The sequence below is a fragment of the Sphaerodactylus townsendi genome, unplaced genomic scaffold (assembly GCF_021028975.2).
Source record: "Sphaerodactylus townsendi isolate TG3544 unplaced genomic scaffold, MPM_Stown_v2.3 scaffold_19, whole genome shotgun sequence".
NCBI classification, from domain to species: domain Eukaryota; kingdom Metazoa; phylum Chordata; class Lepidosauria; order Squamata; family Sphaerodactylidae; genus Sphaerodactylus; species Sphaerodactylus townsendi.
The window spans coordinates 701,787-717,551 of record NW_025950352.1 but is presented as its reverse complement, the minus strand read 5'-3'; the positions used below and the strand labels follow the sequence as shown (position 1 = coordinate 717,551).

At 57.8% G+C, this 15,765-nt stretch overlaps 2 protein-coding genes across 5 annotated transcripts; both read right to left on the bottom strand.

Moving 5' to 3' along the window:
• Nucleotides 1–1,071: 1,071 nt before the first annotated feature.
• GPAA1 (glycosylphosphatidylinositol anchor attachment 1) lies at nt 1,072–11,904 on the bottom strand. 4 transcript variants are annotated; one of them, XM_048482664.1, is made up of 12 exons: nt 11,494–11,904; nt 11,192–11,371; nt 9,031–9,142; nt 8,409–8,556; nt 8,027–8,146; nt 7,476–7,672; nt 6,237–6,433; nt 5,907–6,060; nt 4,951–5,034; nt 4,007–4,203; nt 3,722–3,892; nt 1,072–1,955 (listed from the first exon to the last, which is right to left on the bottom strand). In XM_048482664.1, the coding sequence occupies exons 1-12, from the start codon at nt 11,565–11,567 to the stop codon at nt 1,712–1,714; spliced, it is 1,878 nt and encodes a 625-aa protein (XP_048338621.1). In that variant the 5' UTR covers nt 11,568–11,904; the 3' UTR covers nt 1,072–1,711. The 4 variants fall into 4 exon arrangements, with proteins under 4 accessions (XP_048338621.1, XP_048338623.1, XP_048338624.1 ...); XM_048482666.1 differs by having other exon boundaries at nt 7,476–7,669; XM_048482667.1 differs by having other exon boundaries at nt 8,027–8,128.
• A 2,087-nt stretch (nt 11,905–13,991) lies between these two features.
• Nucleotides 13,992–15,764, bottom strand: EXOSC4 (exosome component 4). Its single transcript, XM_048482678.1, is given in 5 exon segments — nt 13,992–14,456; nt 14,459–14,528; nt 14,563–14,670; nt 15,129–15,335; nt 15,518–15,764. Coding segments are annotated over 5 exon segments (759 nt in total). The 5' UTR covers nt 15,689–15,764; the 3' UTR covers nt 13,992–14,253.
• Between the last annotated feature and the right edge of the window lies 1 nt (nt 15,765).

The following is a 15,765-nucleotide window of genomic DNA, read 5'->3' as shown; positions in this document are numbered from 1 at the left end:
GGGGGCAAGCAGTACAGGCTCCACTGGGAAAACTGTTCCTGTGCCACAAAGCCTGGGCATGAACACTCAGGATTTCTCCCCTCCCTCCCCCCAAGCTTATTGCCTGGGCATCTCTCTACCTGAGGAGCAGGAAGCAGCCAGGGCTCATTTGCAGGGGAACAGCAAAATTCCGGGTGGGGGGGGCAGCCCCCGCTACCATCCCATCACCATGCCGTGGTCTACTGGTCACCTTGAGGAACCAGACCTGGCTGAGACAGACCAGCAATGACCCCCGCTGCCGCCCCCCAGCTCCACATGCTCATTCTGCCCACGCCCCACTGCCTACTTGGAAGCACCTGTAACCCCCATGCTCAGAATGGGTTGACCCAGTAAGGGGTGGAGACTCAAAGCAGCAAGAGGCTGCAGCAGACCTCATGTAGTTTGGAGGAGACGAGGCTACCAGACTCGGACCCTGGTTTGAATAAGCCCTGAACACCTTGTTAAGGTAACTGCAATGTTGTTGGGAACTACTGGGAAAGTAGTTGTTTATTTTTGCTATGTTGTAAATGTGGGAGTTTATTGTTTCAGGGTTTCTTTTTGTGGTTGTGATGGGTGAGAGTTCTCCTGGAAACCTTCATCATGTTGAGTCCTGTTCACCAAGCCCCGGGAGTCTTCAGGAGCCAACCCACTTGCAAAGAAGAATTGGACTTGGCAGTATCAGTAGACTGTAACTAGAAGGACTTGAAAATGCAACCTAAACAGGACCTTGAAGGGTGAAGTTAAATGTTGATGTTATATGTTAAGAAAGTAAACCATTCTGTTTTTTTAAAATTTGTTGTTGCAAACTCATTCCAAGTTCTGCCCCACAGAACCCACAGTTAGAGGTTACACACCCACCACTGAGGGGTTCGGCCCGAGGGCTCGGGATGTGGCAGCTGCCCTCCAAAGGCGTCCCAGCTGGGCATCATTTCTGGGGAACTGGTGGGGATGACCCCCGGCCCAGCCCTCCTTGCACCCTGCTTTGGGGGGATGCCAGCACCTGAGGACTGCATCGTGTTTAGCAGGAAGGAAGGCAGCTGAAGGCACGCCTGGTCTCAGAGCCACCACTCTTTATTTTCATATCAAAAGCCACACCACCCCTTACTCCGCACCCAGCCATCCCATACCCTCATCTGCTGGGGGTCTGATGAAGCCCACCCCCACCCGATAGCACCTGGGACCAGCAGAGACCACCAGGACAGCCCCCTCACCTCAGGAGGAAGACTCTGGGCTGCAGGCTGGTGGGGGCACAACACTTACCCCCCCAATTGGAGCAGAGGCTGTCCTGCCCCCTCTGCAAAGGCCAAGCCGTCCATTGTTGAAGGCTTTCACAGCTGGACTCAATTGGTTGTTGTGGGCTTTCCGGGCTGTGGGGCCGAGGTCTGGTAGATCTTGTTCCCAATGTTTCGCCTGCACAGCCACAGATGAACAAGATCTACCGGACCACGGCCACACAACCCGGAAAGCCCACAACCACCAGTCAAGCCTCGCCTTCTGATACTGGCCCCTGACGTCCCAGCCCCCGAACCCTCTGGGTCAAGCACCGAGAGGCTCCAGGAGGCGTGCCGGCTTCCCTCTGCCCACGACGTGTTGCCTTGCAGATTCCGCGATGGCCCACGGGCCTCCGCTTCAGCAGAGGGTGCCCTGCCCCCGGTTCGTCCTGGGGGGAGGAGAGCCAGTCCCAAGCACAGAGCTACTTCCAGAAGAGCACGTTCCACAGCAGGAGCCAGCAGGGGTAGACGAAGAAAGCCACGAAGGGGAAGACGATGGAGCCGTAGAGGTGGTGGTCCAGGAGCCCCTCCGCAATGGCCTGCAGGAACCGCTGCCAGCACTCCAGCACCGTGATGGGGTACTCAATGAGCTCGTGGTACAGGAAGATGGAGAAGAGCAGCGTGGCAGCCGGCGTGACCAACACCAGCAGCACGGCCTGCAGGGACCTGGGGGGGAAAGCAGGAGGATGAGAAGAGGCAGGACTTGGGTCTGTTCCCCACCTTTCTCAAAGCAGCTGATGATTCCTCTCCCCACAACAGACGCCTCGTGAGATCGGTGGGGCTGAGAGAGTTCTGAGAGAACTGGGATAGCCCAAGGTCACCCAGCAGGCTTCACCTGGAAGAGGAACATTTGGATTTATACTCTGCTTCTCTCAATCATAAGGAAGAAGAGGAGTTTGGATTTATATCCCCCTTTTCTCTCCTGCGGGAGACTCAAAAGGGCTTACAATCTCCTTGCCCTTCCCCCCTCACAACAAACACCCTGTGAGGTAGGTGGGGCTGAGAGAGCTCAGAAGAGCTGTGACTAGCCCAAGGTCACCCAGCTGGCGTGTGTGGGAGTGCACAGGCTAATCTGAATTCCCCAGATAAGCCTCCACAGCTCAGGCGGCAGAGCGGGGAATCAAACCCGGTTCCTCCAGATTAGATACACGAGCTCTTAACCTCCTACGCCACTGCTGCTCCTCAAAGTGGCGTCTCAAAGTGGCTTATAAACTTCTTCGCTTTCCCTCCCCACAACAGACACCTGGTGAGGTAGGCGGGGCTGAGAGAGCTCAGCAAGAAGGGGGACTAGCCCAAGGTCACCCAGTAGGCTTCTCGCAGAGGAGTGGGAAAAACAAACCCAGTTCACCAGATAAGAGTCCACGGCTACACAACAGCCAGTCTCTGCAACGTGCACGCATGCGCCTCCCTCCCAGACACAGAAGAAAAGGGCTGAGCCCCCAGAACACTTCCGTTTTGCCTCCACGACGCCCAACTTAACGGAGAAGGATCCAGAGACAAAACTGAGAAACATGAACATTTTTTGGGGGGAAGCAAATCCAGTGTTTCCTTTGAGGACTGCATAGGAGGAACCCGGGTTCCACCAGGAGATGCGGACTGGTTCCTTTGGCAAAAACTGTTCCACAAAAGTAATTTTTTTCACCAGGCCGCTACCCCAAGACCACCAGTCAAGCGCTCCTGAGCCCAAAGGAGTATTCTGGGTTTGGCACCCACAGGGAAGTCAGCACAGCAGGGATTTTCACTCCTCACAAAGGGCACCCAAGTGCCCAGTGACACAAATACTTCTGGCTCAGGCGGCCAACTGGCACCAGAGGGCAGGCAGAGCCAGCTCTACGAGGGCAGAACCCAACAGAAGGAGGCGGAGGCGGCTGGGCAGAAGCTGCAGATTTTAGCTGCCTCCAGGACCTCCTGCCCTGCCCTGGGTGGCTGTGATCACAGGAGACCACAGAAGCTATCAAGCAGGGGCTGCCTCGGCCAGGAGACCCCCAAGGGACAGAGGCAGGCGGTGGCCAGACCTCTCTGAGTGCCTCTTGCCCTGACTGGGACGGCCCAGGCGAGGGTGATCTTCTCAGATCCTGCCAGTTAAGCAGGGTTGCCTCGGCTGGGATCCTTCCAAGGGAATCGATCCAGGGTTGCTACCCAGGAGCAAGCCACCCTTGGACGTCTCTGGCCTCCAAAACCCTACCGCAGGGGTGTCCAACTCTGGCACTTCAGAAGTTCACAGACTACAATTCCCATCAGCCCAACTGGCCATGCCAGCAGTTGGACACCCCTGCCTTACGGGGTTGCCACAACTTGACAGCAGTTTCCAACCCCAGAGCCCCAGCCCCTGTCCCCGTGATGTCTCCACCCAAGGCTGCAGCTGCTCAGCCACGGAGTGGGGAGGAGCAATCGCTGCCAGGACTCGGGGATGCACCAGCTGCCACACGTACTTGGGCCCTGTGGGCTGGACAACGGCGGCCACGGGCACCATGGTGATGGCCAGCAGGAAGCCCAGGGAGAAGTTGATGAGGGCGATGCACCCCAGCTGCATGGCCAGCAAGAGGAGGGCGAGCAGCTTCAGCATCATCCAGCCGCGGTCGCTTCCGGAGCCTGCCAGGACCCTGCTGGGCACAAAGGAGCGGCTCAGTGCACGGCCTGGCCCTGCCCCCCCCAGAGGCCACCCCGCCTCAGGCACTCAGAGCAGCCCCCGGCGGGGAGGATAAACCCCCACTCGCCTGTGCGTGTTGTGGGGCAGCGCCAGCCCCGCCACGTAGATGGCGATGACGGTGAGCACCACGGCCTCCGACTCGGACACGGGGAAGTGGTGCGTGGCCATGTGCTGTCCCAGGATGGGCACGAAGTACAGGGCAAGCCCCGTGGCGTGGCAGATGAGCAGCGGTGGCACCAGCGCGAGCAGGCTTGGTCTGGGCACCTGCATGGAGGAGGATCCAAAGACTCAGAGGCAAAATCCCAGGTGGCCACATGGGAGGCCCAGCTCTGTCCCAAAAGGGTTTGTTCCCGGGACAGGCAGGCTGGGGGAAGGAGTCATAGACACACGGCTGGAAGGAACTCCCGAGGCCAGCTGGCCCAGCCCTCTGCAACGTGCAGAACATTCACAACACACAACCCTCACCCACACATCACCAGTGACCCCTTCTCCAGGCCAGGAAGACCGCCAAGCACTCCTGGCGTCCTGGCCTGAAGGAGACCCTCCAGCAGCCGGCTCTTCCCTTCCATGTGGCCCCCTGGAGCCATCTGGCAAAGTGACACCCCCCACCCCCTCCCCGGCTGTGTCACTCTCCTTGTGCAAATGGCCCCCGCTTCCTGTTCATAGAAAAGGGACTCCTTAGAGTCCATGGCAGCTGCCTCATCTGTCCCCAAAGAAGTCAGGGGAGCCCCACTTCACTGCAGCAGGGGCCACCACGAGATCGAGGGTCTCATTGCAAGAGGGTTTTCAAACGTAATGGGTGCAAAGGAAGGGGGCGGGGTCAGAGTCAAAGGGATGCGTTTCCTGTGTGCCGCCCGTAATGGGTCCTGTGGTCTCCCAGAACAACAGCCGTGACCTAACAGAAGCAAACAGCCCCACTTAGGGCAGGAGGGCCGCCACGGACCCTGCTGGGGACTGAGGCAGGCCTTGCCCCTGGGCAACCCACTAGGGAGCCTGCCACACGCCACGCACCTCTGCCGCCACGGGGCCTCCATCACACGACTGGTCAGCAGGCTCCACGTCACAACCGCTCAGCTTCATCCACAGATCCAGAGCCTGGGGATCGTCAAGGCAGACCCATCCACAAAGAGCCTGAATAGCCCAGACCAAAGCCCCACCCAGCGGAACCCTCCCCTCTCTGCCCTGGGGAGGAGCCCCATCGACTGCTGTAGCCCACCCACCCCTCAAAGACCTGGGCCGGGGTGCACAGAGGGCGCATCTAACAGCCCTGAGGCCTGGTTGAAGCTGACTGGAGATGGGGCTCGCTTGGAATGGCAAGGCCTTAGTCTGATACCGCCTGCTGCGGCGACACCCCTCCGGTGGCTCTGGCTAAGGGGGCCCTGCATCCTGCCCCTCCCTATCTACCCGGAAGAGCTCACAAGGGAAGGGAGTAGTGGAGTCCACTTGCACTGATCAGAGGCAGAGACCCCCCCTCCCACCGCAAGCAGAACAGCTGGGGATTGAAACGCAGAGCACCTCCCTCGTGCTCCTGTGAATGAGGGGTCGATGGCACAGGTTTGGCTCCCGACATCCGAAGAAGCAGGGGACCCCAGAGGGGGAGGGGGTGGAGGCTGTGACAGTCGATGTGCCCTCGCTGGAGCCTTGTGGCCCCTGGTGTTGGTGGAGGGCAACCCTCAGAGCCCCCCCCATGGCTGATGCTCAGAAGACCTCTGGGCCCCCATCCTGCTGGCCAGTGTGGAGGACTCCCCCCGCCCTTGTTGCTGGCCGTTGCAAGCCCCTGCCTTGGAGGCCCCCACTTTCCTGGGACAAGCCAGCCAAGCTGGGCTGGGAGGTGACAGCCCCGGCGGCTGCGGGTGGAGCCTGTTGTTCACGGCTGCCCGCCACTCCCGGGGCTGGCCTGGAAGGCTCCTTGCCCCAGAGCCCTCCAGCCCTGAGGCAGCGACAGCTGGCAGCCCCCAGCAGGATACCTTTAGGACGAGGATGAGGATGAGGAAGCCGAAGGCCGGCATGTAAACCCCGATGGAGACGAAGCGGGAGAGCGAGGGGAGCAGGTAGAAGAAGTAGGACTGGTGCAGGCGTTCCAGCAGGTTGTTCAGCTTCCGGAACATTCCCTCCAGCGTCCTGGGGAGGACAGAAGGGTTCCCCCACGTCTGCATCGCTCCCTTCGGCCTCTCGCCCTCCTGAACCTGAACCCAGCCCTGCTCTTCCGCCCCTGGCCTGCTCCCCCTCCCCCCACCCACCCCCACCCCCGGCCGCAACTGCCCACCTGCCGTGACTGAACCGGCTGCCGTACTCACTTGCCCACGCTGACCATGTCATACTTGTACTGGCGGAAGCTGTTGATGCCCCGCACCGTGATGGCCTCGATGTGGTACCGCAGGAAGAGGCCGTGGTCGCCCTGCGGCCGCCCGGACCCCTGCTTCAGCACCATCAGCAGCAGCGTCTGCAGGGAGTGGAGGTACGCCGGAACAGAGTCCCAGTCGGAGCGCTGCAGCTGCAGGGAGAGAAGGGGGACGGGAGGGGGTCTGTGGGGGGTGTCAACCAGGTCGGGGGCAGAGTGGACCGTTGCTGCTGCTATGAGGGACTGAAGGAGTCCATTTGGGGCACAGCAAGTGAGGAAAAGCAGGCTAGAATTGCGGGGTCCAGTGAGAGATTATGAATGAATAGCGTGCGCCCTTAAGAGGCTTACAACAATTGGACCAAAAATAACACGTGACGCACGTGTGCTGCTCAGTGGCTTCTATATATTTTGTGTATTTTTTACAATCTAGTTCATCATACAACATACAAAAAATGCAATACTCAATTAATACTCAATAATACTTTTTCGTTTTCATTACAAGTAACCCCTTCGGGAGAGTATCAGCGATGTCCGTTCATTTCACTGAATTCATTTAGTTCATTATCACAAGGATACAGTCTCTGTTGTTGTCCTCTGTTCCTTCTGCAGTTTTTATCTGTCAGTTATTCCAGAAATATAGATATATCTCTGAAATATTGTTCTCAAAGTATAAACTTATTCATCGTTACTCATGAGCGGACTCCGGAGGGAGATTACAAATATTGTTTGGTCACAGAAGTGATGAATAAGTTTATACTTTGAAAACAATATTTTGGAGATATATCTATATTCTTGGAATAACTGACAGATAAAAACTGCAGAAGGAACAGAGGACAACAACAGAGACTGTATCCTTGTGATAATGAACTGAATGAATTCAGCGACATGAACGGACATCGCTGATACTCTCCCGAAGGGTTTACCTGTAATGAAAACGAAAAAGTATTATTGAGTATTAAGTGGGTCCAGTGAGAACCCAGCAGAGTCGGACCAAGAACCCTCTGCCCGGCAGCCGTCCTGTATGAATTGCGCAGGCCCCTTGGCCTGGGTCAGGGGTGTCCAACTCTGGCGATTCAGAAGGTCATGGACAGCAATTACAATTGGCCATGCCAGCAGGGGCTTATGGGAATTGTAGTCCAAGAACACCTGAAGCGCCAGCGTTGGACACCAGACAGGCCCTCCCCCGCCCACTCACCTTGCCCTGGATGGTGCAGAGCAGGTTGCTCTTTTGGCAGAAGGCGTAGAAGAGGTTGACCAGGTCCAGGTTGGGCAGCTGCCCGTTCAGGCCCTCCACGGCCACGTCGAAGCTGGTGATGACGTCGCTGCTGAGCTCCAAGGAGAGGGCGGCCTGGATGGCTCCGGCCCGGCCCAGCATTCCGGACGACTGGACTGCTAGGGAGGAAGAGACCGCCCAGCCAGTGAGGGGGGAGCGCGGCCCAGGTGGCTACCGGAGGAAGGCCTGCGTGCAAGGGACGATGATGCATCTGGGCCCGTTCCCCGTTGGGATAAGCCGCCTGTGGGCGTGTGCTGTGGGGGAGGAGTGGCCAGGGGACGACGCAGCTCCGTGATGCCCGGGGGAGGCCGTGACGGCGGGGAGACTCGGGGCGGGGCAGCCCAGGGAAGTCTGTGCTCGCGTGGCTGTCGGAATCGGGCTGGCAGCCGCAGGAGCCCACGGGGCGGGCAGAAGGGCCTCCGAGCCCTCGGGGAGGGCGGGCGGGAGGGAGGCCCTGGCCTGGCAGAGCTCACCTGTGACATTGACGTCGTGATAAGCCTCCAGCCAGGCCTGCATGCCGACGAGGTCATGCTCGTTCACCAGGAAGATGATGTCCTTGGCCCAGTAGATCTGACCTGGGGCAGAGGGGCAGCCTGAGCCGTATCCCAAGCGGGCAACGCTCAAGACCAATCGCAGCAACCGACTCCGGCGAGCTTTTAAGGCCAAAATCCCCGGACGAGCGTGCAAATATTTAAAGCCCAGCTTTTACAACACACACAAAATGAAACCCACAGAAGTGCCTGTTCTGGGCTAATGTGGAGCTAGCCCACCCCCCGTCCCCCCCAGCACTGGCCCAGCTGCAGTCCTGAAAAGCTCCCTTCCCCCGAAAGGCCCCACAAAGCGCCTCCAGCTCACCTCGGAAGTAGGACGCCAGAGCCAGCATCAGCCCGACTGCCTGGTTGTTCTCTTGGCCCGCACTGCAGGGGACACTCAGCACCAGGGATTCCGTACTGGCCGCCCGGGGGGCCCTCAGGATCCCGTAGACATTGGTCCCTTTCACCATCTGCAAAGAGGAGGGCCCAGTGTGCAGGCAGCTGACACTTCTCTCCTCTGAAGCCGTGGGCAACAAGCAGGTCCCCCCCCCCCCCGCCCCTGAATGCAAGAGCCCCTGAATGCAAGAACCCACCACAGGAGGTGGGGGTGGCCACTCACCTGGATAGCTTTAAAAAGGCCTTGCACAGATTTATGGAGGAGAAGTCGATTTATGGCTACCAATCTTGATCCTCCTTGATCTGAGGTTGCAAATGCCTTAGCAGACCAGGTGCTCAGGAGCAGCAGCAGCAGCAGAAGGCCATTGCTTTCACCTCCTGCACGTGAGCTCCCAAAGGCACCTGGTGGGCCACTGCGAGTAGCAGAGAGCTGGACTAGATGGACTCTGGTCTGATCCAGCAGGCTTGTTCTTATGTTTAGTGCACAGCCTCGCTGTCCCCGCCCCGCCACCTCCACCGCAAGGCCCCTCGCAACGCTTGGTGCGTACATATCTCTCTCGCAGCTCATCAGGGAAGGGCAGCGTGCGGGAGAAGCTCTGCTTGTACACCTCCAGGCCCAGGTTCCACATGGTCTTCTCCAGCCAGGCCACTGGCATGCCCCTGAGGACAGAGGGGGAGGGTGAGTGGACAAGACCGGCCCCCCACCAGACCCCACAGCCCCCGCAGGGCTCCCCCGCAGGAGACTGGGAGCAGACCGGAGAAACAGACTGACTTTCCCAACAAGCTCATTTAGGCACAAGGCGTGTCTGCTAAATTACTTACAGCCCACAGAGGACACGGAGATCTTCCGTGCCCGAAGCTCCGCTGAAAGAAAGTGCCTGGCATTGTTTACTGGCAAGCTTCAAACTGGGGGAGGGAAGCCCCCACCTTATGCTGAGGTTGTCCCTCTGACCCAGAAAATAAGAGGCCTCTCCAACTGCGTCCCAGGGAAGCCAACTGTGGTCAAGGTAAGAAAAGTCCTACGGGATCGGTCCAGTGAGGGTCTGCCCTGAGACAGCCAAAGTAACAGGGCAGGCAGGGGGGCCTTCCCAGCACTGGGCATCGGAGGTTTGCCACCTCTGCAGTTGAAGCTGCCCCCTTTGCCCTTCACCCTTGGCAGCATTTGCTCCTCTCCGTGACCCCTGTGTCCATGAACAGCAAATTTAAGTGCTTGAATTGGCTAAAGTTTATGATACATTTGATTATAAATTAGAACAAGGTTATCAGAATAACTGGCAAAATATGACTTCAATACGTTCAGAACCAGCTGTGATAGAGATTTCAAAAGAATTTCTGTAAAAACATCTTCCTCTTTTCCTTGTATTTTATGAAAAGAGGTATTCGGAAGTTGTTTAATTTTTTATCTACCGTATATCAGCATTCTGTCTTGTAACTTTCTGTTTGTTTCTTTTAGGTATTTTTCTTTACGTGTGCATTGTAAACATTAATAACTTTTTCTGTTATCTTGTATTTGCATTAAAGTAAAATAAAATAATAATAATAATAATAATAATAATAATAATAATAATAATAATAATAATAATAATAATCTGACAAAGTATTGTGTTCCAAAACTTTGTCAGTCTGAATTCGGAAGTCCCAGAGTAGCGAATTCAACTTTGTCAGTCTGAATTCGCTACTCTGGGACTTCCGAATTCAGACTGACAAAGTTTTGGAACACAATACTCCTGACCTCACGATTGTGGAAAAAAAGAAAGTGTGGATAGTTGATGTTGCAATTCCTGGTGACAGCAGGTACTGATGAGAAGCAACTGGAGAAAAAAACTTACACCATATCATGGTAGGATTTACGAGGATTGAACTACAAAGAGACTTTCTGGCACAAACCAGTAAAAGGTGGTCCACGAGTGAAATTCAATCGGCACATTGGACTGCGCAGTGCCTAAAAGATCTTGAACGGCACTTACCACATAAAACAATTTGGCGCCGGACAAAAGAATCACCATATGTCAGCTGCAAAGGAGAAGCCACCCTGCTTTCGCCTCTGCACGCATTATTCGGCGCCGATACATCACACAGTCCTATAATGCTTGCAGGAAGTGTCGGACGTGTGATGTAATACAAAATCCAGCATATTGATCTTGCTTGCTGTGTGTAACTGTTTTGTATCAATAATAATAATAATAATAATAATGGGGGAAAAAAGAATTTTGGATATCTGCCACACGGACCTGCAAACTTATTGTTTTTAAATTTCCCCAAGACATTCCAGGATCAGAGTCCAGACTCGTGGCCCTCCAGATGTTATGGACTACAGTTCCCATCATCCCCTGCCAGCATGATGCTGGCAGGGGTGATGAAAGAACATGTGAATCCACTAACTTTATCTGGAGGGTCAGCAACTATTGAGACACATGTGCCCCAAGCGGTCTATAATTTCATCTCTTGTCACCCTGACTGGACTCTGATCCTGGCAATAGTGGCCGTGGAATGGATACCTCCCAGGAGCCAAGAATTCCCGGGCTTCCCCCCCCCCCATCTCCGTGAGCCCCCCCTGGATCCCAAAGCCCCCCCCCCCCCGCTCCCGGTCTGCCTTAAGAGATGATGGCTCTTGATGCTTCCAGCCACCTGCTCCGGCTTCCCCTTTGGGCTCCCCCCCCCCCCCGCCCAGAAGAAGCGCCCCCCCCGCCCCCCCCCCCCCGCTCTCACCGGGCCTTCCTCTTGTGGGCGGCGAACTCGCGGGCGTAGGAGAGGGCGCGGTCCCCGGCGGCGAAGCGCTCCTCGACCATGGTGGAGCCCATGGCGTTCTCGGACATGTAGGCGCGCAGCGTGAAGGGCTGGAAGGCCAGACCCGCGAACCAGCCCAGCCCCACCAGGAAGCTCGCCAGGCTGCAGCGGGGCAGGAGGGAGGGGAGGTGGGTGGGTGGGGGGGCTGTGGGGGGCACCCAGGAGGAAGGGAGAGCTGCCCCCCCGCCCCCAGGGACCCCCCCCCCGGCCCCCCGGCCCCTTACCAGAGCGGCGTGTTCAGGCGCAGCAGGAGGCGGGCGAGGGCGCGGCGGCGGTAGGGGTCCGACAGCAGCCCCATGGCGGCTCAAGAGGGGAGGGGGGCTGCGGAAAGACGGGGCGAAGGGACTGGGGGAAGGATGCCCCGGGTGCCAACCTCCAGGCGGGAGCGGCGGCTTGACAGAACCGGCACCCACCGCCCCCAGGTTGGGGGGAAGCGGCGGCAGGCAAGAGCCTCCGCTCGCAGGCGCAGTCTACCGGGGAAGGCCCGCCCCTGGCCACGCCTTCTGGAAAGCGGGGGGGGGGCACTGTCCGTGCGAGGGAGGCCCGGGGGTTGCGGGAGCGCCGCCCCCTCGCCCCGTCCGGCCTGCCCGCCTTCCTTCCCGGCGGCAGCAGACTCAGGCCCCGCCTCGTGCCCGGCGCCTCCTCTGGGGCGGGACCTGCGGGTGACGTCGCTGTCGAGGGCGGGTCTCCCGTCGCATGGGGGGGGGGGGGGGTAGTGATGGTAGTAAAGCAAGTGGAGTGTATATTGACTGCCGTCAGATCCTCTGAAGATGCCAGCCCCACAGATGCAGGCGAAACGCCAGGAGAAAATGCTACCAGGACACGGCCATGCAGCCCAGAGACCCCACGGCACCCCAGTGATTCCGGCCGTGAAAGCCTTCCACAATACAGTGCAGAGTTAGTTATGCAGAACTAAGCAAAGGAGAGGAGAACGGTGCCCTCCGTGGGTGCAAACGTGGGTGGACCAGGCCACCGGAAGCAGGTGACTCCGACTGCCCATCTGCTGCCAAGGCCAACTTGAGAGGTTGGATTTCCTCTTTAGGGGTTTTTTCAATGATAATGTTTTTATTATTCCATGAGTTTAAAAAGAGATAAGAAACATAAAAGATAAGAGAAACAAAGAGATAAGAAACTGCACTGGCTGTCAATTGAGTACCGGGTCATGTTTAAAGTTTTGGTCTTGACCTTCAAAGCCATTCGTGGCCTTGGCCCTGCTTATCCTGAGGGACCCGTCTCTCCCTATACTCGCCCCTTCTAGGCCCTCCCTCCGGCTCGTCGGGAGGCAGACCTACTGCGATCCCTGGCCCCAAGGCTATCCGGCTGGCACTCCTACAAGAGACCTCAGGGCTTTTACAGCTCCTGACCCCTACCTGGTGGGAATAAGGCTTCCAGAGTGAGCTCAGGGTCACCCTCGCGGGACTTACAAAGTTTCAAGAGGGCACTGTAAAACGGACCTGTTCCGCCAAAGAAGCGTTTAGACCATTGGCCGGGGATGATATGTCAACTCTGCCATAAGAACATCTGTGGCCTCCCCATGGGTATATATAGAAGGGGAGGAGGGAGGGAGTTAGAGAAGCTTCCATCATGTAGTCTTGAGGTATTTTAAACATATATTATTTTATGTAAATTATATATTATGATGTTTTAAATTAAGTTTTATCATTGATGGACACTCACTCCTGACCTAACTTTGGGAGAGGGAAGTGTAGTATAAATAAATAAATAAATAAATAAATAAATAAAGAAAAGAAAGCAAAGAAAGAAAGAAAGAAAGAAAGAAAGAAAGAAGAAGAAAGAAAACAAAGAAAGAAAAGAAAGAAGAGAAGAAAGCACAGAAAAAATGAGAATTAAAAGAGCTGAAGGAAGACCTAATGGTGGGAAAGGAATTAAGGAGGGCTTAGTATTTCTGAGAAACTGTGCAGGAGCCTCAGACTGGCCGATCCCAGATATTTTCAACTGAACCCAGGCTGATTCACCGGTCAAACTGAAGGCCCCCAGATCTTCTGGGCAGGCTGGAGCCAGACCCTGCCTGCTCTTTGCTGGCGATCGCTCCTTTCGTGAGCTGACGAGGGAGCTCCCAAGAGCCCAAACCAGCCGAAGCGCCACCTTTTGGGACTCATCTTGACAGCCCGACAAGACTTGAGACTGGGGCATCTGTGGGGCTGTTCCATGGGTCTGCAACCTGCGGCTCTCCAGATGTTCATGGACTACAATTCCCATCAGCCCCTGCCAGCATGGCCATGAATATCTGGAGGAGGCCGCATGGGTTGCAGACCCCAGGCCTGGACCTTTCGAGCCTGCCAGAGGGACCAATGCTTTGTCCCATCAGAGGAGCTCCTTTGAGGGGGACAGAGACAGGGCCTTTTCAGGGGCAGCCCCACAACCACGGGACCCCCTCACTGTGACTCTTCAAGAGGCAGCTGAAGACCATTTTATGTAGGCCTCACTTGAGCTAAGTTTAGCAACGGTCCTGAATTATGATTTAAAAACTTGGTTTTTATGCTTTCTGTGTGTTTCACGTGATGTGTTTTGCCTCTGCTGGAAGCTGCCTGGAGCTTCGTAAGGAAGAAAAGCAGCTGTTAAATCTGTTAAATAAATAAAATCCAGGGAAGGACGGCACAGCCCAGCGGGCTCCGCTGACCTTTAACCTGACAAAAATCTGAGGCCTCTTAGGTGATGACTCCCAGCTTTTCTACACAACGGGTTAATCCGCACTCAACACTTTCTTTGGAAGAATATTTATTCTTTGATGATGAATAAAAAAAGAAGACGGCATTTTGTACAAACAGTCAGGTGCAGATCCCCCCCTACCCCACCGGTTCTTCCCAAACAGACGGCAGGGGCACAGCAGCCGAGGGAGGGAAGAGTCCCCCCAGCTTCCCCCCTCCCCACACAGCTCCCCCCCTTCCCCTCTGGGACCCTGAGGAGGCTGCGGGACCAGAGCCAGCCAGCTCCGGAGGCAAGCAAGAGCGGACCGGCGCAGCCTAGGGGCTGGAGCTACTTTGCCGAAAGCAGCTTGCCGTCACCTCCTGCAGGTGCTCCCGCACCACCTGGTCGAGCACGGCGTAGACGTCTCTGCAGGCCTTGCTGGCGGCCTCCAGGATGCGCTCCAGGTGGTCTTCGTGCAGCCGGGCGTTCATCTCCAGCAGGCAGGGCTGCATCTACCAGTCTTGATCTCCTGGGCAGCAGCCAGGGCCAGCTGGGGCCCCCTTGACGCTTCCTCCACGTAGCAGATTTAGGTCGAAGCCAAGGGCGTCACCTTCCGGCGAAGCCGGCGAGGCAGCGTTTAAAACGCATAAGCGTAATCCGCGCTCCGGGGATGCGCCGAGGCGTCGATGACACGCCAGGGTGGCTCGCGTTCCACGAGGCATGTAGTTCCTGACCGGCCCGGCTTGCAGGATCTGCAAAAAGAGGCAGTCGGGAGAGGGTGGAGGCTGCTGGACCAAGGACACCCCCCCCCCTCCCGGCCAGCGCCCCTGGGCTTTCGGACTGCCCAGAGCAGCCCTGTGCTGGGTTGGTGGCTGCTGGCAGTATTCCTACGTGGAAGCTGCAGGGCACAGCAAGGCCTGGCACTTCGCCAGTTCTACTTTCCTGCAGTTCACTGTAGCCCGGTGTGTGGCAGAGGGCAGCTGCCTGCAAGGGGGGCGGGGGAGAAGCAGCCCTCCCAGCCGTGGGGTCCAGGGTCAGTCTTCAGGACCCCTGGCAAGGGCTGCTCCAGACCCTGCATTCGGGGTGAGGTGGGGCACACCAGCCCCCAGGACAGAGCCCTGCAGCCAGTCCCAGCGGTGGGTCTGGGGTTTCCAGAGCCAGGGGGGTCCGCCACTGCCAGCCCGGCCCCCGGCCATCCTCCAGCGCTCACCTGGACGTAGATGTCGATCTGGGATCGGGGGTAGAGGCGGGTGAGGATGCCGGCCTCGAAGGTCTGCTTGAGGTGGAGGCTCATCTCGGCGGCGGGGCGGTCTCCGTGGGGCCGGCGCTTGCGGTCGCCCGTGCTGAAGGTGGCCATGCTGAACTGGCAGTTGACCAGCGCCTGGTCCGGCGGCGCTTTGCTGCGGGAGCCGCGCATCTGCCGGGGGGGGAGGGGTCAGGGACAGCCAGTCGGGGGGGGGTCAGGATGGGGGCATCACGGGCCGGAGACCCCAGCCGAGAAGGGGGGGGGTTGGGGAGACTCCGAAGCCCCTCACCAAGACTCCCCGCCCTCCCTCCCTCCCCCCTCCCGGTGCTCCGCCTGCGGGGGGGGGGTCTCACCTCGTGGGGCCCGTAGACGACGGCCAGCGCCTTGGTGTTGCCCTGCTCCAGGTAGGCGGAGCCGTCGGCCTGGGCGAAGACCCCCATGCGGGCGCGCACCTGCCGCAGCTCGCCGGCCCGGCGCCCGTCCAGGCGGAAGCCCTGCCCCGACAGCAGCTCCAGCCCCGACATGCTGCCGCCCAGCCCGCCCCGCGAAGGACTACCTCGCCCGGCATGCCCCGCGCCACTACGCCTGCGCGGTCGGGGAG